Here is a 25,643-nt window from a genome sequence, read left to right on the forward strand (position 1 = left end):
TAAAGATGTTAAAAAAATACAGACTGACAAAAAGTCTTATCAGTTCAGTACTGTGGTATATGGTGTGAAAATGTAATATGTTATAATTTCTTTTATTCGAGAAACTATTAGCTTATTGGAGAAACTATTAAGATTAAATTGATTAAAATTATTTCAAAATATTTAACTTACGTACTCCTTGAAATAAATAATATAGTAACTTGAAGGGGAGAACTCCAGATTGGCTGGAGTTCAAGGTGAATCTGCCAAGATCACTATTTTGTATGTTCCTCTACATAACCAAATGGTTTCTCTACTTGAAAAACAATTTTATTTAAGTAAAAACTGAAATGGTGGGGGTTTTTTTGTCTTTTTAAAATAATGTACTAAGAATATACTAGTTTTTAGAATACATGCCCAACATAGGTATTTATACACGTCTCCAGATGTAACTGTAAACATTTAACTACAGATAGGTTATTTTCCTTTCTACTGCCTTGTACATGTGCAGTGCAAGCTTGCTTCAGTTGTTATGGCCTTTTTGGTTCTGGATGCTTATGATTACACTGTTTGCTTTACCATTTTTTTAAAACAAAGTTTCTATGTATAAACTCTGTCAAGCTGCAGGAGTGCTAGTAGAAGGTTGGTGGGGTTTTGTTTCTCAAGGTCTTTCTCCCTTTCTTTTCTGCTTTCCTTTATGTCTTGTTGCTTCCTTTCTGCCTTAATTATGTCTTAAATACTGAATGCTCAAAGAATTGGAATGCATCTTCTGTTTACTTACCTTTTCTGTCTCTCTTTCTCCCTCTTTCTCTCTCCCTTTTTGCCTGACTTGCTACCCATCTTTTTTTTTGTGGAGAAGATTTTTAAGCTGTTTTAAAATGTTTTAATGTATTCCTCTGAGAGGCCTTTACTTCTGCATTTCTTGCTTCTGGGGCCCTGACCAAGCTTTCTCTGAGCCAGATAGATTCCAGCTTCTTCAGTAACTGTGTAAGTAAATCTTCCTAAAATAGGTCACTTTTGGAAGAAAAATTTAAATGTACTCTTATAATTCAGGAATTAACCAGGGAAGGGATGTGAATCTTCCTTTGAAGGAGAAAGTTGGCTTTTCAAAAACATAAATCTTTTTGGGTTTTGGGAAATGGTTTTCTAGAGCAGGACTGTAACACTGTTGTTGCAAGATGAGTTGCAAGTGTTGAGTAGAGATGCTAGAGAAGGCCACCTTACTTTTTTTTTTTTTTATTAGCACCAAGGGAATAGAAGTTAAATATTGAAGGTGTTAGTAACTCAGGGAGACAGAAGAGAATGGAATCTTGGACTTCTGTCATTGCTGCCCTTTCTACTGGTGCCAGCCTCTGTTGTGCAGAGCCCTGGAATGTTAGGTTAGAAAGGTACTCAGCTGTGCAGCTGACGTTGTTCTAAGGAACAGTGTCCCAGTTCTCATTGGCCATACAAGAGTATTAGAACTTCTGACCAAAAAACATCCATCCATCTATTTTCAGCCTTCCAAAAATCAAATGTCAGAATTTCCATTTTAGTGATTTTATGAGACAGAACCACTGAATCTGACTTCTTTCTTTAAAAGTGATGCAAAACCATGTGACTGTGTATGTTTTAGATTAAAAAATGGTAGAATTTGAAGAACACAGTGAAAATTAAGCCTGAATGTGCAGTCCTGTTTGCATTTTTTCTTAATTTGAAGCATTGTGTCAAGAGGTTTTAGACATTAGACATTTTTATAGGAACTAAAAAAATACTGTTCACATTGAATAGACCAGACAGAGGCTTTTATGTTAATTACTAATTGCTTTAATATTCTGTTTTGGAGCACAGGACAAGACCAGAAAATCTGCCATCCCTCAGAGACAGATCCAAGTTGAAGCATGGTCAGTATGAAGCAGGTATGAAGGAAGAATATAAGCAGCATCCTCAGAGAATTGCAGAAAAGAAAAAAGACCACCTCCAGTGTCCAGATACTTCAATGAAGGTAGCTGGAAATTAGAAATGGCATTTTTAAATAGCAGATGTACATCAGTATTTCATTATAGTGTTTGGAAAGGTTTGCACATGTATGTAATTAATTTCATGTTTTTATTGTAAATTAAAACATCTGATGTTGAGGAGGAAATAAACTGTAGGAAGGTTGTTTCAGTTGTTGCAGAGAGAGAAACTGAAGTGCTCTGAGAATTTATGTCTGGTTGTGTTCTCTGGTAAAAAGGTAACACTGGCCTTCCTAGTGCACGTCTAGTCTGAGCCTGAAGGTTAGCATGATTGATAAGGGAGAACTTGAAGCCTATCAGAAGAGGAGAGACAGCAGAAAGATCTTGGTAAAGTGTTATTTCCAAAACAAGAAGTTCATTCAAACTTTTTTAAGTCTAGAAGTACTTTAACTACTAATCTGTATATTGGGACTTAAAAAAGGAGAAATTAAAGATTGAATCTGTTTCTTAGAGGACTATTAACACTGAAAATGCAAAAGAGTATGGTGTTAAAATAATGAAAGATATTATCTGTACTTTTTGCTTTGATATGGTGTAAGATTCAGTACAGTTGGACTGTAAGCTGTACTAATTCTGCCAGGTTTCTTTTGTGTTTTCAAATTAAGGTGGAAAGAAGGTTAGAGCAGTGGAGAGAAACTGGAAAACAGAGGGGTGAAAACCCCCAACTTTAATAGTGTTCGGATGAGATAGTGGAGGAGAGTGTTTGAACAGGGAAAGATGCATCATTGTAGGTGTAAGGAGGCAGGAAACCTAAGTAACAACAGCTGTGAGGACTGGTTCAGTGCTGGATTCTGCTGAGGGTAGATGACCATTTAAGAACCTTAATGGAAAGTTAAGTATGCGAATGTTGATAGAACATACTGTGCTCATTGCTTTTCAGAGAAAAGGTTTGTGATGAATAACAATGAGTTTACTGAATTTACTTTCTTAACATTCAGTAGAATGAAAAGGGAAGGTTTTTCTGAAAAAAGATTGTTTCACATACTTTAGATAACTTTAAAAGAGCTTTCTCTTCAAATTGTGCCTCTAGTGATCAGATAAAGGAGGATCTGAAAAAACCTATTAATAAATATTCTGTGAATAAGAGGTGAATGAAAAAAAAAGTTGTGGAGTTTTGTGGTTTAGTTTAATGTTTAGTGGCAGATAAGGTTTTCTGTTCTGTAGTTTGGCGGTTTTTTTGTTTTTTTTTTTTTTTTTTTTTTTTGTTTTTTTTTTTTTTTTTTTTTTTTGTTTTTTTTTTTTTTTTTCCTTTTCTAATGATTCCACTCTAATGTACTGGTCTAATACCCATATCATCTGTTTTTCAAGGAGTGAAGGAGTGACTCCTTTATATGCACTACTGCAAGCCCATCAAAAGGGTATTTACAGGAGCAGCAAAGTTATCTAAAAATGAAGAAATAGATGGCAAATGTATGCTAGGAGAGAAAAAGCAGGACTGGCTTTTTTTTTTTTTTTCCCTGGTGATTTTGGGTTCCATAAAGATACTTGTTAAGTGCTAGAAGCATGTGTGTTAATTCTTCTCACAGATTTTAATATAATGTCTATCAGAACAATTTTTTTGTGTTAGATATTATCACTACCTGATTGGATGAATAAACAAAAAGATTTCAATGCACTTGTTTTGCTTGATTAGTGGAACTTGTAACAACTTCTCTTTTCTGTCAAGAAGGTGCTCATAGAGGAGATTGCTAAATCTGTTTCTGTCAAAACTTCCTGCATCCTTTTTTTTCACATCGTCCCTGTAGGAAATATTTCTGTAATGCTCTGGGACTGGTTTACAAGTCTGTTAGAACCAGTAGCATGCTTTGGCTTTTCCCTGTCTAGGCTATATTTAACTTCTTCACTGGTCACAAAGCAGTATCTCTACAGTGAGCTTTGAGCTTTATACCTAACAGCAAATCCTCTGCTTCCACTTGGCTGTTCCTGTGCCGAACAGAAAAAGGATGAGTTCTTTGCTTCTCCTCAGAGATACTAAAGTCTGCTTTCTCTGACTTGCTGCTGTTTTTTCACAAAGCTTGTAGGAACACAGTATTTTTGAGATTTAAAAAATTTGTTATTTATTTCAGTATGAATGAAAACTGGTAAGTATTCAAAAGATACAAATCTTGCTCTCTAGTCTTTCCTTGTAAGTTCAGTTTCTGTAAAAAGCTAGGCTTAAAAAAATTTCTCTTTTAGTTAGCATGAAGTGGAAGAAGTAGACACATTAAAAAGTAAAGAAGAAAGTAGTATTTTTAAATAAATTATTGAGGGAAACATATGTGGATTTTTTTTGTTTGTTTTTATTTAAATTCATTACATTTGAGTTATTAAAGAATGTATTTTTCTGTAGGGTACACAGCTTGAAGACGGACACGATGATTTTTTAACCCTTGATAAGAAAGCTCTCCTGCAACAATGCTATACAAACAAACCTTATAATATGCAGCACAACATAAGGAAATCAGAAGCTTTAAGTATTTGGACTGGTATTATGCTGGTATCATTGGTATGTATGCTATTAATCTCCACTTAGATGTGGAGAATGGCTTCCCAAAAGTTCAACAGAAGTTATGCCTTTGGAGATTTGGGTCTAGTATGTAATTGCATCCATTGAAATCATGTGAGTTTAAACATTTCTTTCAATGGGAGCTGAACTGAGCAATCCAGTGAGCATTTTAAAATCTTATCTGCAGTGCTTGTATTTTGTGCAGTCATCTATATAAATGAGAACAAAAATTATGAGTATTATGTACAGATACCTTCATACAACTAAGAATAACTGAGGTAGTTGAGTGAACCTAAACATAAGGTTACATTCAGTGTCAGAAGCTGGACTTTGATGATCCCTGTAGATCTCTCCCTGCTCAGGATAATCTATGATTCTAGGATTTCCTCTGATCTGTAGCTTTTAGCTGAGCCTCTATTCAATGGATTCCATAATTCCATCAGCTAGTATTAGATTGGGTCAGCAACAACTTTGGCTCTGTCTTCAAGCTCTAGGGATGGAGCTTCTACAGTGTCTCTAAGCAACATCTTCATGTACCTGCTACTCTCTGTGTGAGGAAGTTCTTCCTATTGTCCACACCAGTCCTGCCAAGGCTCAGTGTGCAACCTTTACCTTCTGTTATACTCTGGGCTTCTGTCAAAAAAGTTTGGTTCTCTTTTCTTTGTAACTTCTCCTCAGAATGCCTTATAGCTGCTGGTTCTGCAAACTAAACAAACCCGAGCTCCCTTAGCTGCTCCTTTCAGTTGCTTTTGCTCTGGTCTTTAGTCAGGTCCTTTCTGAGGGAAGGAGGGAGCCCTGAAGTCTGGAAACCACCATGGACTCAGTAGCATGCAGAGAGGGGAATTAAAACTTTCCTCACATGAATGTACCCAATACACTTCTTTGATTTATTACATAGATGTGAATTTTACTTTTTTTTGGGACTGAACAATAGGAGTCTTGCCCATCTGAGGCAGGCCTTGAATTTAGGATCATTTACAGGGATGAAGAACCTTGATTTGATATTGCATGATTCAGTATTTGCATATGCAGAGTGATGGCTTTTAAAACTGGTTTTTGAAGGGATTGCTGAAAAGGGTTATGCATTCTAACTTTCTCATGGAATAATAAGCCATGGGAAATGTTATGATTTTTTTAAAGTAAATAGTAATTTTAATTAATTTTATTTGCTCGTCACTATGCATTGAATTTTGCATCATTGCAACCATTTATTTGATTTCTATTCCTGTTGAAATGAATATTGCTCTGCTGAGGTCACTGTTAATTTTCATGACAAGAAAATCTTTTGAGGAAGTACTTAAGCTTTTATTTTTAGAATAAATTAAAAAATCTATACTACTGGCTAAAGATAATGGAAAAAAATCTTGAAGTATCCCTAGAGTAATTACATAGTGCTAAAGCAAGTACAGTGAAAGCCCTGAGAAAGGGAGCAGCGCAAAACTACAAAATACAAGATATTCTGTAGCTGCCGTACATTAAAATTAAGCCAGCAGGTGTCTGAGCAAGATGTTACTGAAGCTCTTCAGAACCCTTTTTATTTGTTAGCACTCATGGTCAGCACAGGCTGACTCACTCTCTCTTTTGAGGACCATCTCAGGCTCTCCTAGGTCCAGCTTCTGGTAGTGGTAGAATACTGGAAAAAAATGGCAGTAGTAACTTCATGTGTATTTATTCCATTTTGTATATGTTGCCTCAATTGTTGGCATTTCATTTTATCTACCTGAAAATTTTGCTCAAGCCTACACAATGTTAACATGTCCTTTTACTGTAATCATTACCACAAAGTCAAATGTTTAAGTAGAACTTCTCTTGATTTTTCTGCAATTTGGGATGAAAGTTTGCTAGTGGGGTTCTGCAGGGCTCCATCTTTGGCCTTGTGCTCTTCAACATCTTAAATGACTTGGGAGCAGGACAGGAAGGGATACTGAACAAGTTCACATATCATACAAAACTGGGAGGAGGTGCTGACTCCCTCGAAGGCAGAGAGGCCTCAGCAATCAGAGGGCTGGGCAATCACCAGACACATGAAGTTCAACACAAAGTGCCAGATTCTGTACCTGGGACAGGACAACCCTGGATGTAAGGACAGACTGGGGAACAAGATGCTGGAGAGCAGTGCCATGGAAAGGGACCTGGGGGTCCTGGCAAGTTGAACATGAGCCAGCAGTGCCCTGGCAGCCAGGAGAGGCCAGCCCTGTCCTGGGGTGCATCAGAGCCGGGCAAGGGAGGGGATTGTCCTGCTCTGCTCTGCACTGGGGCAGCCCCACCTCAAGTGCTGGGGGCAGTTCTGGGTGCCACAATATCAAAAAGACATGAAGCTATGTCATGGTTTGGGCCTGGCAAAGCCAGAGCCCCCATGAGTATACCTTCTTCCTGGTGTCTGCTGTGAGATGTGACCAGGAATAAGCAAAGCAGGCTCCAGCTTAAACATAAAGAAAAGTTTATTAACTAAACTACACAAACAAGTACTAAACTACACACAAAAGAAAAAGAAAACACAAGGAAAATGAAAACTTCACAAAAACACTCTCCTCCTCCTCCCCCCTAAATTCCCAATACAATACATCTTCCAAAATCACCAGTTCTGGGTCCAGCACCACCCTTTAGAATGCTCAACTTTCAGTTCCTCAAGAGGAGAGGGAGTCCTTCCGTGTGTCATGGTGGCCTTTTCCGTCCTTGTTCCTGTGCTCTCACCACCGAACAGGGATCAGGGCTGCTTCCAGGGTTGTCTTTTTAAGAATGCTTTGTCCAGTTCCAGAAAAGCACAGTATCTCACCTTTGGGACATCTGTCCCCCCCATATTTTATATACCCCCTGGGGCCGAGGGGTACCCACACTGAATCTTCTTTGGCACTGGGACATTTCTCCCCCTGGACTCAGTCTCTGTATCACACGGAAACATGGCTCTGTCCATGGCTACACAAAAGAGTCCAGCATAAAATGCCACTCCCTCTTTTCCATTCTTCCAACATCTCTCACTCTCTCTTTGGTCCAGACCTCCATCACTCGCTCATTTCCTTCATCCTCCTCCACTCTCATCCCTCGTCTAGGAAGGGTTAATGTTCTGTAAGGTTTTCATTGTCCAAAAAGGGTTAAAAACTCCTCCAGGCGGCTGGACTCCTGGCTGCACCCCCCCCATCTCCTCAGCCGGGCTGCCTGCTGCCAGCACACGTTTACTGAATTTCAAGGTAACGGCCACAAACACAGGCTGCACTCTCTCTCTCTCTGTCTGTCTCCAAAGAAGAGGGGGGGTTGGGGGGATGGCTGCCTGATGTCTCTTGGGGCTCCTCCACCCTTTCATCCTCAAGGGCCTCCTCACTCCCATCTCTGTCCAGGCCCAGGCCTACCACATGGCTGCCCCTCCCCCGCCCAGCAGCAGCAGCTGGATGGGGGAAGGGAGATCCGTCCTCCATCCCTCGGAGTCCCAAGAGAGCCTCCCAGGGCCGAAGCTCTGGTTTTTAACCCCTGTGTGTTCTCAGAGGTGTGTCCAAACCCCACTGGCTACACCAGGTGCCAATGTCAAAATTCAAGCACCCATTGGTTTGACCACAGCATCCCAGAATTCCCACTTCTTCCTGGTCAAACAACCACAAGCTATTAGAGAGTGTCCAAAGGAGGGCAACAAAGATGGGAAAGGTCCTAGAGTGGAAGCTGTATGGGGAGCAGATGATCTCCTCACTTGTTCTGTTCAGCTTGGACGAGACTGAGGGGAGACCTCAGTGTGGTCTTCAATATCCTCATGAGGGGAACTGGAATGACAGGTACCAATCTCTTCATTCTTATGACCAGTGACAGGACCCGAGGGAATGGCCTGAAGATGTGTCAGTGGAGGTTTAGGTTGGATATCAGGAAAAGATTCTTCTTCCAGAGGGTGGTTGGGCACCAGAACAGGCTCCCCAGGGAAGTGCTAACAGTACCAAACCTGACAGAGTTCAAGAAGTGTTTGGACAATGTTCTTGGGTACATGGTGTGATTCAGGGATGGTCCTGTGTGGTGCCAAGAGTTGGATTTGATGTTCTTTGTAGGTCCTTTCCAGTTCAGTTTGTTCTGTGACTTTGTGATTCACAGTCCATTGCCAATAGGTGTCATATATAACCTCTGAAGGAGGTTGGTTTCCTCTGAATGCTCATATTTAGGGAACAACAGTAACTACTTTTGCAGTGAGAGCTGCTACAAATTCAATGTTTGCCTCTGCCCTTGGCATTTTTGTAATTTTATAGCAGAGCTTTTGTCTAAGAACAGAATGGAAGATGTTTCATGAAAGATTACATTCAGTGACCTAATTCAACTGAAACTTAGGGTGTAAGGTTTTCTTTGTTTATTTTTTTAAAAATCAGATTCTTTTCAGCATGCTATCTGGTTTGGATCTGTAAGCTGGGTCTATGGAAAATGTTATAACAAATACTGCCCTATACCATCACCATGTCCTCCTTTAAATCATTCTTTTTGATACATCTGTTGCAACAGTTAATGGGTAAAGAATCAGTAACTCAGAATAAAGCACCCTGTGGTTTTTGCACCTGATAGGTGCAAAAATGAAACATGAAATCAAATGAAAAAGCCTCCTACCTCTTACAATTCCATATCTGCATGTATGTATGTATCTGCATGTAACATTCCAAACTTAAAATCAGTTTGGAATAACCAACAGCTGGTCTGATGTTGCATTAGTCATTTAGATTTTTTTGATTTGGCTTTTTTTTTTTTTGACTAGTGCCAGTCAGTATTTATTTGAAGATTGCGAATTCTGCCCTTAACATCTCCATGCAATTAGGAATTCTCTTATAGGTACCTGGGAACTTTTCAGTTCTTCATCCGCACAAATGCTAGATCTCTAGGATTTGCTTTGCACACAAGACCAATTAGAAAATTATCTTAATTCTTTAGTTTCAGAATATCTAAAAGTTTGCATAAACCCCCTCAGTAACAATAATCTCTATTTTCTCATATATAAAATTAATTTTTTGGAATAAAAGGCATAATAAGTGCAGTAAAAAACTTCAAGAATGTGGAAGATTAAGAGAGGTGCTGAGGCCTGGTTATTGCTGGTGGTCTCCATGCTATCCTGGATCATCCTCGTGTGCTTTGCTTTCTCTGTGTAACAGGTTATGATCAATGTCTGCACACTTTACAGTGAATGGCACAAAGTTATGGTTCAGTGTTACTTTAATAAAAATAAAAAAAGACCATGTTCAATCCCCTTTCCCCTTTAGGATGATATTTCCTGAAAGGTTTTTCAGATTGATCTGTCTCAGCAAAAAATTACTGTGGCATGCAGGAAAGAGAAATCTTGCAACTGAGACAAAGTCTTAAAAGATTTTTTTTGACTAAATATTGCTGGAGGTAAAGTTTTATTCTCTTAGTTGGAATCTGTGTCACCTGAAAAACCTGGAATAATGCGAGTCTCCTCAGGCTCTATTGTACTTACAGAATGTATTAGAAACAATACAGAAATAAGGATTTTGTCTGTAAACTTAAATACTAGAATTCTCATATTTATTACAACTAATATGCATAGAAAAATTGAGTGTGTAGCAGAGAATATTATATGTCTCTTTTTTATGCAAATAGACTCTATTAAAAATTTAAAAAATATTCACTGTGGCATGGGTAAGTTTGTGACCTCTGAATGCTGTCTTAAAGGGTAACTTCTTATTTGAAGTGCCTGCTATTATATATTTCACTTGTTCTTAGCCAGTTTTTCATTGCAGGAGGATGTTGCTGCAGAGAGGAGAAAACAGGCTGTTGTAGGACAAGTTATGGTGGATCAATTATGTAGGTAAATGAATTTATAATGTAAATTTTCAATTTTCCCTACAGAAGAATTTAGATCCATTAGTGTTTGGCTTTTCTTGCTTCAGAGGTGTTTTGATCATCTTGTTCCAAATCTTACAAAGTCTTATGTAGTAGTATTATTTGCAAAAAATTCTTTAAGTGAAAGGCTTTTTAATGCAACTTAAAATATCAGTTTAAAGTGCCATGTGTGTGGGTTTTTTTTTTTTCTGGGAGTAATTCCTAATTTTATGCTTGAACCTATTTTAAGGTCTTTACAATAGCACTAGCTCTCAAAAATAACCCTCTTGCACCTCAAGAAGATCAGGCATCCATGTATTTACATATTTATAAGAATTTATAAGATCAGGCATCCATGTATTTACATGGATGCCTGATCTTATAATTACATGTCCTCAATATTTATTGTCCTTTCTAAAAATCTTAGCTCTATTAATATTTATTAATCCTTTATTAATACTGAAACAGCACCTCTCAGGCATAAAGGAGTATTATACCAATGCTGGGCATGTAGGAAAAAAAGGCACTATTATAAATGAGTTGGTCCAGGTTGTACAGTACCATCTCCTGCCTTCATTGCTATCCCTTTAGCTTGAAGAAAGCATTGCTTCTGTGCAGAAAGATCCCTCTATTTTAAGCACGCTTTAATAATTCAGGGCTTTATGCAAGCTGTCTGGTTATGACAATATAAGAAGATGCAAGCTAGTTTAATATAGTTTCATGTTACTTTATACTTACAAAAAATGATCTGTGGGTATGTCTAGATTATTTTGCATTCTGTGCATAGTTTACGGTCTCTGGAGTCATCTGCACTGGTGTTCCAGCCCCTCAAATCCTGAGAATTTTAGGTAGAAATGTTGTTGCACTTCACCATTTTAGTTTTTATTTGTTTCTGTTACAGTGGCACTATATTGTTTGAAAGTCTGTTAACACTTTTACACTGTTTAAAAGCTGACATGACAAGAAGGTTGCCTGAGGGAAACAAGACTGTCATGAAACACAATATTAAATTCCAATTTTAATCCTCAGGATTAAAATTATGGAACTATGCAGGGTTGAAGCCCCCAGTTTTCAGATAAGTGCTTGTCTTGTGTCATATCACTTTAAAGATTATTACAGAGGTGATCTTAAAAGTATGCTGGTTATGTTGAAGTGTTGTAGTTCTACTGATGTTGCATTAAAAGTACAGCCTTGTCCATCTTGGATCATGGATGCCCGTTCTGTGTTTTTCCTCCTTCTGGACCTTTGCCTTATTTTTTCCATGTCTTCCTTCTCCTACTCTGAGCCCTTCTGTTGATAATGTCAAAACAATATTCAGTAGTGCTGCAGCTGCATCAGGATGAAGTTTTAATATAAAGAATCTCTCTGTTTATGTTCCAAATATAACTCTGCCAGTACTTCTAAACAAATTGGAATCAGATATCAGGATGTTAATCGGAAAAGATTAGTTCAAAACTGTTGCATGAATAAAAGCTATTTAAGGAAATTCAAAGATATTTTGAATATTTTTTTAGTAGAGCAAATCTTGCAATTAAATCAGTGTAACTGATGTGTACAAAGATGTATCTGTATAGATCAGAGAGCAAGTTTAGAAAACTATAATAACCATGCAAAATTATTTTTTCCCTTCTGATAACCATTTCAATAGCATAATGAGCATCTAATTTATTTTTAAAGGTTCCCTTCTTTTGTTTACTTGTTGAACTGATACAGAGAATATAAAAATGTTCAAAACCCAGTTAGTCCATTCCTATTTGCTTGTTGGGACTTTGAGATCCTCTCAGCTGTGTAGTTAACACTTTGGGGGAGGAAGTGCCAATGTTTTTGTTGGATGACAGATTGGATGGGGCTCTGAGCAACCTGGTCTAGTGAAAGGTGTCCTGCCCTCAGCATGGGTTGGAACTAGATGATCTTTAAGGTCCCTTCCAACCTAGGCAATACTGTGATTCTGAGGAGATGTCACTGGCCAGTGCTAGTAAACTGATATCACTGATATTGGAGGGAGCCATGCTTAAAGAATATCACTGATGAAATATTACAGAAGTAGTAGAAATTATGAAAAACCCCACAAGCCTTCATAATAATAAGATTTATTTTATATGAAGATATATAAAATATACTTTAAATAATATGTATCTGCACTTAACATTACTACATAGCAGTGCATGGCCAGAATATTATTGCATATGTTTGATTTTGTGAAATAGACTTAAGAATTTGTAAAAATAAACAAAAAATTAGACCCACAAATTTATGCAATCTTAATGGATCACTCCAAGATTGTATTGCTGTATTATTCTTGGGTGTTTTATTTCCTGCATAAAAATATGTAAGACGTGAAATCCAGCCATACTAACAGTCAGAGGGTTTCTCCCTGCTCTTTGTGATCAGAGCTGTTATAAGTGATCCAGAGCAGTCCACATGTTCTGATGCTTGCAAGGAAGCTCCAGGACTTTTGGGAGTTGGGATGGCACCAATGCATTTTAGAAAAAGGGACCCTCCATGAAACAAAGTAAGTTTATAAAAGTAAATTTTCTGCTATATATTTTTTTAAACTCTGTAAATTTTGTTTGCTTTTCCAAATATTCTGTTTTTGGCTTGGATCCACCAGCTTCATGTGAGGCCTTTTTTGTAGCTTTCCTGTGATTGTTATTGCCTAGTGAGGTAATAGGGACCTTTTTCTGTGAATTCTCTGTGAATTATGATTGATTCATAGAATTTATAAAAACTGGGAGAACATTGTTAAGCTTATGTTGATATTATTCATCACAAGGATTTGCCAGCCTTTTCTAAGTGGTTGGATGCTTGCAATCCTTTCAGAGATTCCTATCCTTAGGCGCATAAATTGCATAAATATGCATCTGTAAATGCTAATGTAGACCTTCACAATAATCATACTTTTCTTTCATGTTTTGATTTCTGCTGCAATAATTAACCCTATTGGCATTTAAATGACATTCCTGGACTGTCAGCATTGAACTAGTAGCTTCAAGGACTTAAAAAAACCTGAGGAAACACTGTGATCCATAAAATTAAATGAATCTGCAGGTCTGAGTTTTGTTCTATTTTTCTCAACATTCAGGCAAGAATTTCTGCTTTGTGCATTTTAACATCCTGCTCTTAAGTCTTCCTTGTCAAATGTCATCTTTGTATTTTTAAAAAAAGGAAAAAAAGACAAAAATAACAGTCTCAATTTCTTACATCCATCACATAGACAAATCTTCATTTCTGGAACAAGTAATAGGGCCAATATAAAATATTTATGTGGGTAAAAATGCCCCCACCTGGATATTTTTGCAAGAGAATGCATTGTTTCATGGAACTGTGGTGGGTGGTAGAGGTAAAGGTTAATTCTTTATGTAAGTGTATGTAAACAAAATTTCCCATTCATATCTATGTTCTCTGTGAATGTACTCTCATATTATATAATAACAGAACACTTTTGAGCTCTGAGTTGCTTTCTAATTCAACTACAAAGGATCATCTCCTCAGCCAGTTGCCAAGGATACTGTATTTCATGGTTTTTGCTGTTGGAAAATGGTTGAGTTTTATGTAACAATTATCTGGGAGCATATAGGTATCATTAACATGCTGCATTATTTTCACAGAATAAGGACCAAATCAGGACTAACTGAGAACATGCTCTCCAGCAAGCTACGCTTCGATAGTAGGATTATATCGAGGTAATCACAAATTTTGTGAAGTTTTTCAATGCTCTCAATTTGTGAATGAGGATCACTATCTTGAACTGATTAATTGCACTGAATATTTCTGCTCTCTATGTTGAAGGAAAAAAAATGTGTGGGTGTCCATGTGTAGTACAAATTTTGACATGGCTATTGGATAGTGGCTTTACAGTCCCGCTGTACAATGTTAAGATCTGTTAGTTGTGTTATGTTACCATCATACCCATAGCCCTACTCAGGACAGTTACCACAGGGGCTGTCTAAAATAGTGCTTTTAGCTGTTGCATCTCAGTTGTTTAAAATTATTTTAGCCTTATCTTAGATGTGACAACTACTATAAGTAGTAGTGGCTTTGCAACTTGTTCATAGCTGCTTATGTATTAAATTTTAGAACATTCTGATTTGAGTAGTGGTAGTATAAACATATTTTTCAGTTTTGAAAGAGATGCTTTTCTGCAGCTGTGAGCTGTATACTTGTTAGACACAGCTGAATATTCAGCAACATACTTTCATATACCTCAATGAATGCAGTAGTCCTGGTGTATGTAATCCTTTAGTTAATCAGTGAAAATTATATTGGCATACTAAAACATGAAGCCTTGAGAGGTGTTTTAGCATTATGGAGAATGGAATATTGAATTAAAATACATGACTGTATCCACAACTTGAATTTCATGGTGGGTTAGAGAAAATAGTCAAAGAGCTCTTTAAAAAAATCAATTGTACAGCATGCAACATTGGAAATAAAATGGATACTGAGAGCAGCCTTGAGGAGAAGAACTTGGGGGTGCTAGTGAATGAGAATCTCATCATGATCTGGCAGTGTGCACTTGCACCCAGGAAACCAACTGGGCTGCACCAAAAGAAACATGGCCAGCAAGGCAAGGGAGGGGATGTTTCCACTCTGCTTCTCTCCTGTCAGACCCCACCTGCAGTGCTCTGTCCACCTCTGGGGTCCCCAGCACGAGAAGGACCCGTTGGAGTCACCCACAGGAAGGTCACCAAGATCATCAGAGGGATGGAACACCTCTCTTAGGAGGACAGGTTTAGAGAGTTGAATTATCCAGTCGGGAGAAGGGAAGGCTCCAGGGAGACCCTCTTGCCTTCGACCCTTCCAGTGCCCACAAAAGGCTGCAGGGAAATTGGAGAGGGTATTTTTTTAAAGGGTGTCGAGTAATAGGACAAGGGGGAATGACTTCAAACTAAAAGCAGGCAGGTTTAGATGAGCTATTAGGAAGAAATTCTTTACTGTGAGGGTGGTGAGGCCCTGGAGCAGGTTGCACAGAGAAGCTGTGGCTGCTCCATGCATACAAGTAAGTGTTCAAGGCCAGACTGGATGGAGCTCTGAGCAGAGTGGTCTAGTGAAAGGTGTCCCAGCCCACACCGAGGGTTTTGGAACTTAATCATCTTTAAGGTCCCTTCTAACTCAAACCATTCTGATTCCAAAATAAATGTTACTTATGTTTGGGTTGAATTGGATTTATGTAGATGAAAAACATAAAGGTGCTTTTCAATTTTCCTTCTAGAAATGGTCATGATGCTTGTCGGGAGTTGATTGGATTTTTTTTCACGTGTGACAAATCCCTTACTGTGTATGAATTTTGACAGTTTGGAAAAAAACAGGTAGGATTAATTACTTTTTAAATGGGTTTTAGAAAACATATTTCACTTGTCCAAGCATCCAAGGAGCTTAAATAAATATAATTGTTTTAGTACCAGTTTTGAATTATTTCACAGGACAAATTCCTTGCCTTTCATTCAGAAGGGAGTTTATCATCATCAACGTGGACAAAGAAAGGGAAAAGCTTATGATCTTAGTGACTTCTACGTTGTAAGTATTCTTCTGCTGAATGTAATATTATTTCTTTGGTGGTAATATTTGTATACTTGAATTGTAAATTGTGATCTAGCCTTCCAGGAAGACCAAAGTCTTCCCCTTAAGTGACATTCTTTGAATTAAAGACTTTCAGAAGTCTGGATTGTTTTGTTGTCCCACGTTTTAGAGGTTCCAAATTTAGGTTTCAGATGAAGCTGTACTTTGCAGTTCTCCCCCTAGAGGGCACAAGACTGCTGACAGTCTGGACCTTTTTTGGACGAAGTGATCCATTTCTCTCGGGAAGGAGAATCCCGAAAGAGACCCAAGTACTTGCTGAAAGTAAATAATCTTTGCAAGGTCTGCTGGCAAACTCGAAGCAATGATTAAATATTTTTTAAACATGGAGAAATTGCAGGTTAATTGTTTTTAATCTACCATTTGAAATGTAAACAACAGCTGTTTAGAGCAAGTGTATGAAACAATGTTAAGCTTTGTCTGCCATCTAATCTGGTGGCTGATTAAAAATCATATTGCACCTTCTGTATTGCTGTACTTCTGTAATGGGTAAAGGGTTCATGGTTTATAAATACTTGAGAAAGTTTTCAAGTACAGACTGTTTTCACCAAAATCTTCAAATCCTCCTGCAAATCTGAAGTTTGGAGGAAAAATCATGTTTGTGAGAAATGTAGAAAGTAAAAGATGTCAACATGAGTTTTAGTGTGTTTTGTCTAATCAAATGGCTATCCTAACTGCTTACACAACCACCTAAGAATTTAGAAGATGAAATAGATGAGTTATGATATGGAAGATAAAGCTTCTTGTTGGGGTTTTCATGTTTTATTGTCATGTGTATTTCTGCAGCCTGCAGATGGAAGTGTGTTCTGGATAAAGACGCATCCTAAAGTCATCCATAAAATGTACTGAACTGAGTTCAGTACCTCTTTGGGGTGATGCTGTGTCTGTGAATTTCCATATCTGCTATCATGCTTCCTGGGCTGACATTAAAACATGCAGATCTCTCACAAAGTCCAAGTGGTTGAGACCCTTGCACAGGAACAGTGTCTCTGTCTCCTCCTTCCAAAGTCATGAGTTTTGGAGACTTTATAAACCAAGCCTGCCCAGATATTACAGTTAGAGCTACTGCAATTTTTATTCTTCTCGGTCTTCTTTGCTTTTAGTTTGCTGCTTTTCTTTATTTCCCCTTCCCCTCTATGTATGAAATACACAACCTATTTTTAAGTCATTGTGTGCTTTACCAACAGGGAGCCAATCTGACTTTCCGAAGTGTCGATCATAACCTTCCAGAAAGTGTTAAGCAGAACCCTTTCTTCACCCTTCGTGTGATCAGTATTGATGAAGCAGCTATGGATTATCTAAAGTAAGTGCTCATAACTGCTTTTCAAATTACCTTTCCTTCCTTAAGCAAAAAAATTAAAAATATTAGCTCCTAATACTTTATGGTTTATACTGCTTAAAGCAGAATCTATATTTAGGCTGTTGTTAAGGTAAATTAGTAATTGATATTAGAAGATTTTGCGTAGTCCAGTATCTTCCTAGAATGGTAAGGAGTAATTTTAAAGAAAGGATGCAAATGTGAATCTGTTCTTTTGCTTTTTTTGAGGTCATTTATATACAAATCATATACCTCCTTTGTTTTAGTTTGGGTACTCTGCCTCTTGTCTTGTCAACAGGCAAGACTGAGCAGAGCCTGTCTCAGTTTTCTTTACTCCTTTCTACCAGGTACTCGTATGTGCTTGAGGCTAAGACCCCTCAAGGCTTCTCTTCTCCAGGCTAAACAGTTCCAGCTCTCCCACGCTCTCCTCATATATCTTATACTTTGATCCCTTCCTGATTAGGAAGAGAATAATTTTAATTTCAATTAAATATGCTCAGTATCTAAAGAGTACTTTGTTAGCAGAACTTGACTATTATTTTCTTTCTGCAATTGTTTAGACACCTGAAGCTTGTTCTCAGATATGGTAATATTCACTTAAAGTCCCTTTAGACTGAAAGCTTTGCAAAGGAGCCATAGTAAGCTAACAGTGCATAGAACAGTAAATTCAAATTTAATTGGTTCTAGAACTGTATAGTTGTGTGATGCTTAGTGCTAATTGTTCCCTCTTGGCTAGGTTTCAGTGAAATAAAACACAATATAGTTTAATTTCAGCTAGTTTATGTAAGACATTTTACATCTCAGAAGCCTATAATTCAAGTAGAGCAGCTTTTTCTATCATTTGTGGCTGATCTTATATCTGTGAAATTTGGAGTTGAATCAATGTTATCTCTGAATAGAAGAACCATAAAGAAGAGCAGCTCAATGGGTTGTAATTTTGGATTTTTTACTACCTGCGGTGGAATTGATTATTATTTCCTTTTTTATACTCTCTCTGTATTCTTTCCATTGGTGACTAAGTTTCAGTCTATCTTTTTCTTCTGTATGAGGATGTTATTGAGCTCTCTATTCTCTGGTGCATAAGTCTTGAATTGAGTCCTCTTACCTTCATTACTCTACTGACAGAAAATCCTGTTCAGCTGCAGTCCAAAGTGTCTACTGCAGGTTCCCAGGAGCAGCTATGCCCTTCTGTCACAAACCATGAATCTTTTGGTTTACATATGTTCTAGAAGGAGTATTTGGTCCTCTGCAGGTGCTTGTTCACTTTCCAGTTTAGGTGATTTGATGTAGGTAAGCTTTTAGGGGCTTCATAATGGAAGGTACCCGAAGTGGAGATGAAAAGTCCTACTAGATAGCAGAGAGGTAAGTCTTTGGCCTCAGAAAGCAGGAGTTTGTCATGGCAAAACGCTGGTGAACAAGCAGCTCAGAGTTGACAGTAATGATTTTCCATTTTTTAAAATATTCTGATTAAAATAATTGTAGGACTTTGTTGGTTTGTTTTTTTTTTTTTTCCTTCCAGTGGGTTCTTCCAAAATATTTTTTTATCAACCTCTATAGTAATTTTGATGAAGGCTTGTGGGAAACCCTTCTCAGAAGGGAACTTAGCAGAAAAAACTCCACAAAATTTAATCATAATTTCTAGATATACTTTTGGTCTACACCTTTGCTATTTGTGTTCTAAAGAGAGATTTGAAAAGTATTACATGTTATTTTCTTGTTGGTGATTAAATGTAATTGCTTCAACAAACTCTTCCAGTGGTATATGAGATTAGGATTGAACTAAACTTCTGGAGATTTTATGCATGGGAGGAATTATCCATGGTTAATGAATTAGTAGAGGCAGTTTAGTTAATATTGTTAGAAGAGAATTTCTGCATATCTGCAGCTGGTCAGCAAAAACTTTTGTGAGTGCCCTCTCAAACTTAAGCAATTGGATATTGTGTTTACAAGGGTAGTATATGAATTAAATAAAAAGTTGAGTATGTTGGCATTTTTTTACCAATCAACATTAATTTTGACTTCTGTAGAGCTTCCTCTGTGGAACTCAAGGAAGAGTGTTCCAGGCAAATGGTTGATAGCAGTGAAGTTTTCAAGAAAATTCAAGGTTTGTATCTACCAGAACTCATTCAATTTTAGTTTCTCTATCTTTGTAGAATAAAGAAGCAGCTCTGTGTCTCATAATGGAATTTCTTTATTCTTCTGAAGCAGTTGTTCCAAAGTTGCTTTGTATGGTAATCATGACATGTAATCAGTTCTCACAGTAGTTGTCAGTTTTACAGTCTGAACATATTGAGGGCAATAGCCATTTTTTCTTTCCTTGTGTGGTCTGTTTGAAAAAAGTTTATTAGATATTGCCTATTAGACATACTTTATATGGTTGTCACTCAAATGTTAAATAACTGGTGATTTACTTTTGGACTGGCATTTTTTCATCAAAGACAAGGGAGCCTGAATGCACGGGTTTGTCTTTCTAACCAGCACCATCACATATAGATGTGGTGTTCTTTACTTCTCTATTGTCTCCATGGCAAGTGGACAACTTCAGGTAAATGTTGTGTCTTTAATTTCGCTAAATTCTCAGGTATATTCAGAGAAACACTAAGAAAAAGAGGAGTTCGGGTTATAACAGGCTTAGGAAAGTATTTCCTACAAATGGACAAGAACAGAAATGGTTTTCTCTCTCAGGCAGCCTTGAAAGAAGCTCTAAAAGTTTTCCATTTGGAAATGCCTGAAGGGGTGAGTCTAGCTGGAACTAAATGTGGGTATTATCTTTCTTAATTTATGGCATTGCTCATTTTCTTTGCTTAAATCAACCTGGGTTCTGCATGTTTTCTTTAGGTGGTATTTTTTTTCCCTTATGATATATTGGCATTTCTGCACTCGGTACTATGAGAAGTTCTTAAAAATGAAAAATGATATATTTCAAAAGATGCAATCTTTTTTTACATCAGGACATGAAGAAGCAAGTGTGATTGCAACCCATTTTTTCTCTTTAGGCTTTTAAAAATAATTTAGTTTATGCTCTCTTCTTAGCTTTTTTCTTTGTATGTTGTAAAAGTAGCTCACAGCTATCAGGACTGTGAATAATGTGAATTATGGTCATCAGTGACCACTTGACAACATGCGTTATTTTAACAAATCTCTGAGTGAGTATGGATCTAGAAGTTTGGGGGTTTTGTGAGAATACTGTAATGTCCTATTATAGCAATTGTTCTATTTCAAGATGTAGTGAAGAACTCTGGCAAATTATTTTTAAATTGCAAGACTTTGAATCCTTATGGCTTATTCTTGATGACAGCAAGAATGATAAGGTCGACTATGGAGAATTTACTCATGCCATATTTGGAGAAATGAATGAATACAGGAAAACATTTGTAAGAAAAGTAAGTTTTATTGCACATATTTTAAGTGTAGATATTTTGCAGTCTAAATTTGGAGCTAGTCACTCATCATATTCTAGTTGTTGGGTTTTGTTGTTATTTTTCTTAAGTTCTATACCTGGAAATTTACTTATTGAAGTTTCAGATCAGTTTATCAACAGAAAGGTAGATTAGTGGACTGCATGCTGTTCCATTGTTAAATTAGTTCATTTTAAATTCTAGAATTAATTCCTTTATTATTTTGAGTTTTCATGCATATGTGTTGTTCTTACAGTTCAGTCCCATGTATAAAGTGTCTGGCACCCCGAGACAATCTCTTCCAGAAGCCTGTTTCCTTATTCTGGCAAATGACAAATTTTGGCAAATCTGCATGTGTAGACTTTCTTCCTGAAGTGCCTGAAATAGGATGCAGCACTACCTGTCTCCTTTGAGACCAACAGAAAGAGTCATTGTATTTGTGAGACATGTTGTATGTGAAATGCCACTTGTTATTTGGCTATAATGTAATGTGCAGCTGTTTTCAGTATCAGACACTGATCACAAACCAGCCAAAGGAGTAGCAACTGGATATCAAGATCAAGAAAAATGACAAATACTTTCATGCTTTCTATCATGGAAGATGTGACTCTCCTAGCTTTATGTATGGAGCATGTGTATTTGAGTAAACAGAAATGCAAATGAAGCTGCTGTTAGCAGTGCTGGAGAGGCTGTGGGGAGGCTTCTGCCAGAATGATGCAGAATCTTAATAATTGGAGGAGGCAGAAGGGAAGCAGCTGAACTTCTGGTTCTAAAGATGAGCTAGAAATTAGGGAGAGGAGACAATTTTTTTTTTTTTTTTTGTGTTGACCAGGGGACACACATTTGATTTGATGTGAAAACTGTTGAGGTAAAATAATCATGAAACTGCATGATCTAGAAGGATTTTCTAGTATCTGATGCCTTACATAAAATAGGTGAATTGACATCATCCATTGCACAAGATCTAAAAGTATGTGCTAGGTAGTTAAGTGTATTTGATCTTTTTATCTTTTCACTTTTTTTTTTCCTGAGATGCTAATATGAAAGTCTCTTTTTCCCCTGTAGGCCTATATGAAACTGGATTTCAACAAAACTGGGAGCGTGCCTATGGTAGATGTCAGAAAATGTTACTGTGCAAAGAAACATCCTCTAGTATTGGCAGGTAATTCACATGAACAAACACACAAAAATCTGTAACTACAGAAATCTTCTTGTTAGCAGAGATAGCAGATCCAGAAACTGGTTGGAAATACAAACCGTTTTCATATTTACTTAGACTTGAGCTGTTAGAGGGGAACTTTCTTCATCTGAATTGAGTCTCTCCAAACATAACTATAAGTAGTAATGTGTTCATATACACAATTTTAATACTTGCCCTTTATCAAGCTGCTAATACTGCCTGGATGCAGAGTACTTCTTTTTCCTACCTCTGTAAGCAGTTATTTCACAGCTTTCATCTGTAAGTTATCAGTGGCAAATATGATATTATCTTTCACTTAGTAGGATACTCTCATTTTCACATTACTGTTTTCCATCAAAATGTGCAAGGATTCTAACTGACATGGAATGTACTCAGCACCTGAATAATTTATTCAGAAGGAATTTTATTTCTGGGACAGGTTTGTCATCCCCTACAGAGGAAACGCTGGTTTCTTCATTATTTTTTACAGGATTCTCAAAAATGTTTAAAGTCTGATATTGAAAAAATAGGAATTTAAATACTTGTATGTCTGTTTTAGAAAACAATACCTCCATGTAACAAACTAGTCACTGTGAAAGTCTCCATGATGTCATGACCTTTCTTTTTTACCTGTAGAAGAGAGGGGCTTTTTTATATTGCTAGTGATTTTAATGATAACACATGAAGCCACAGGGGGTATAGGGATACAATATATGATTTTTTTTTCCAATGCTGTAATGACATATTTTTTGTACTTGTTTCCTCAAAGAAATAATCTTGATTATTATCTTTATAAAATTTCTAAGACACAGATGTAAATTGCAGAACACTTTTCAAATACCAATTTCCACCTTAAAGTTTTCCCAGAACTTTGAAGTTTTATTACAGTAAACATGCACTTTCTTACAAGATAACTTGAGAATTTTAGTTTACAAATGCATTATGCAGTCATTTGATGGAAAATATTTTCAAGCTCTCATAATTCATTGTGATTGGATGACCCTGTGTTTTCTGTGGATACTTAATTCTGTCATGCTATTAAAGTAAGGTAATTTCTACAGGTGGTAATAAGTGAACCAATGACTTAATTCTGAAATCAGAATATTGAATTTATTAATGAAAAAATATTTGCACGCTAAAATTTGAAAGTTTCTTGCCTGAAATATATTAAATACTACATATTCACTCTTCTTTAAAATGTATTTAATAGAAAAATATACTTTCAGAGGCAAAACTGCAGAAGAAGAAATTAAATCATCATTTCTAGAAGCATTAGGAGATTCCTGCAGCAACCCCAGTGAAGTGTCCTATTCTGAGTTTGAAGATTGCTATAAAGGATTAAGTTTTGGAATTGTGGGTGATGATGATTTTGTTAATATCCTAAGGAATTCATGGGGAATTTAGAGTGGAATACGACAAAAAAGAAGAAGGGACACTTTCTAAACAAGGAGTGACTAAGTAAGAGAGGATTTAATCTTGATGGGCATTACTTTATAATTGGTGTCTTAAACTGATATCAGGGACAGAAAACTTCAGACGCTTTCAGAATAATACATGGCAAATTTCATGGAGTGTCTGGTGAGTTCTGCTAGCCATTCTTCTAATAAAAATGCTCTTCGTGTATTTTCACTGGAAATTATTAAGGCTGTTTCACATACAAAAAGCCATTTTAAAAAATATTAAAATAAAGTTTCCTATTTTAAAATAAGAGGGAATTAGAATGCTAAAATGCCTGAAGGGGTATGTGCAAGAGAAAATTTTGTTTTCTGATGCATTGTGAAAAGCTTCACATTTGACTGCGGAAATGTGAATGGTAGCTTTCCTTCAGAAATTTTCTTTTAACATTCTTTGTCTTGTTTATTTTTTCTCATGCTGGTACTTAGCTTGAAAGAGAGCAGGTCATCCTTTTCCAGTTTTGAGGATGTCTGCTGTACTGAAAGTGCAGAGATGTTCACAGCATTTACCCCTTGACCTGTGCACCCTCTTGACTGATCTTGCTTTGTCATTTTGATCAGGCATCTGAAGCTGAGCATTGGATCTCAAAGGTTTTAGTAATCACGCATTTATTTTATAATGCATATTTTTCTTTCCTGTGTTTTGCTAAATGGTTTAAAAAATAATTTATATTTAAATATCTGTTATCTTTATATTGCTGGGATTTTTAAGCTAAAACATAGCAATTATATATTTTGTCAAACTGATATATAGCATCCCCTATCTATTCTGAAAGTATAAAACAAAAAATATTTTTAAAAGGTCCAAAACAACCACCTCTGCAACCACAAAAATTAAATTATAAATTAAAATATTCTTTTCTATTTCAAATAGTTCTGACAGGTACGCTTTTCAATGTAATACATCTTGCTAATTCTGTAAAATTCTTTGTGTTAAAAAATAAAAATACACAGTTAATGAGAGAGAGACGTTGATTTTCATACGCCTGTCACTGAAATTAACTGTATGTTGAACTGCATTTCTTAAGCCTATGCAATTAAAATATATAACTTTCCTCTAAGCTTGTCTGCCTGGTTTTGAATTTATGGTCTGTTGTTAAAGCAATCTTCCTCTGAGACAGAATTTGTGTTTCATAGAATTAAAGGGCAGTCCTGGAATGGATGCTGAAATAAGGGGCTTTGGTCCCCTGTGGCTGGCTAGCATATTCGAGATTTAGTACTTCCTTGTTCTAATAACTTGTGTGCTTTTATGTCTGGATTGTTTGACCATTGTATGGCCTCAAATGTAACAATATTGGAGGTTCTATTCTAAATCCTCAAATGAGGGATCTTGGGTGGGTTCTTTTGGGGTTGCAAAAGTCTGTACATGTTTTTTTACAGAGAAAAGCAGATTTTGTCAATGCATATTCTGAGCAAGAATTCTGACTCATGATTTTCTTGTTCCCCATTCTTGCTGGAATTTCTCTCACTGGAAAGGTTTTGTTAATTAGTATTCTTGGAACTGGTGATTCTGAGAAGGGCAGGTAATTCTGAGAAGGGAAACTTTAGCTGGTTGTAGAGGTTGTCTGCTCGTTAATGAGCAGACATTCAAATATCTGAAAAAATGCCAAGTCATATTTTTTTTAGTTTTTTAAAGAATCGTGCTCTATTTAGACTTTTTCACTTAGGAGAATTGTACCAACAGATAAAACTGTAGCTCAATTTAATGAATGAAAGTGATTGTGAAATGAGGTACTGACATATTTCTTTATGCAATGTTTAATTTTATTGTGAAGCTTTTAGGAAAATTGTTCCACATTTTCCTATGGAATAGAAAAATTCAAGACAAATAGATGTATTCTAAGTGGGTCTGCTTGTCAGAAGAAGCTGTATAAGTCATGTCTACTACAAATTTATTTTGTTGTTATCATGGAAATGAGGTGCTGTTATAAGAACATAGCTTTCATAGTCCTGTTTTTTTTTTTTTTTTTTTTTTTTTTTGAAGAAAGATCCTTAACAGGATAATCTAAGATAGATACTAAAGGCCAGAATTTTCCTGAAAATGAAAGCATTACTGTGGGAATTATGTGAAACCTGGTAGCTATGTAATTTCTATTAACTACAAGGTCATTTACACAGGTTCTGCTTGACCACCTTTCTCTCCTTTTATGATCAAGTGACCTGCCTAGTGGATGAGGGAAGGGCTTTGGGAGTTGTCTGCCTGGACTTGAGTAAAGTCTTTGATGCCATTTCCCCCAGCATTCTCCTGGAGAGGCTGGATGCTCATGGCTTGGACAGATGCACTCTTTGCTGGGTAAAAAACTGGCTGGATGGCTGGGTCCAAGAGGGTGGAGGTGAATGAGCCACATCCAGCTGTTGAACAGTCACTGGTGGTTTTCCCTGGGTTTGTAGTGGGGATAGTCCTGTTTAATACCTTTATTGATGATCTGTATGAGAGAATCAAGTGCCCCCTAGGTAAGTTT

General features: G+C 36.8%; 1 protein-coding gene across 1 annotated transcript in view; it reads left to right on the forward strand.

The window, feature by feature from the left end:
• CAPS2 (calcyphosine 2) overlaps window positions 1-24,242 on the forward strand; it is a 30,229-nt gene extending 5,987 nt beyond the window's left edge. Inside the window, 14 exon segments of the mRNA XM_063155026.1 lie at window positions 1,788-1,963; window positions 4,306-4,429; window positions 10,156-10,240; window positions 12,646-12,748; window positions 12,750-12,766; window positions 13,863-13,937; window positions 15,467-15,558; window positions 15,674-15,771; window positions 17,019-17,134; window positions 19,177-19,253; window positions 19,731-19,889; window positions 20,414-20,532; window positions 21,613-21,709; window positions 22,956-24,242. Of these exon segments, the coding sequence (XP_063011096.1) occupies window positions 1,788-1,963; window positions 4,306-4,429; window positions 10,156-10,240; window positions 12,646-12,748; window positions 12,750-12,766; window positions 13,863-13,937; window positions 15,467-15,558; window positions 15,674-15,771; window positions 17,019-17,134; window positions 19,177-19,253; window positions 19,731-19,889; window positions 20,414-20,532; window positions 21,613-21,709; window positions 22,956-23,131 (1,514 nt within the window). The 3' untranslated portion in view covers window positions 23,132-24,242.
• The last annotated feature ends 1,401 nt before the right edge of the window (window positions 24,243-25,643 follow it).

This window comes from Melospiza melodia, chromosome 4 (genome assembly GCF_035770615.1).
Source record: "Melospiza melodia melodia isolate bMelMel2 chromosome 4, bMelMel2.pri, whole genome shotgun sequence".
NCBI lineage: Eukaryota > Metazoa > Chordata > Aves > Passeriformes > Passerellidae > Melospiza > Melospiza melodia.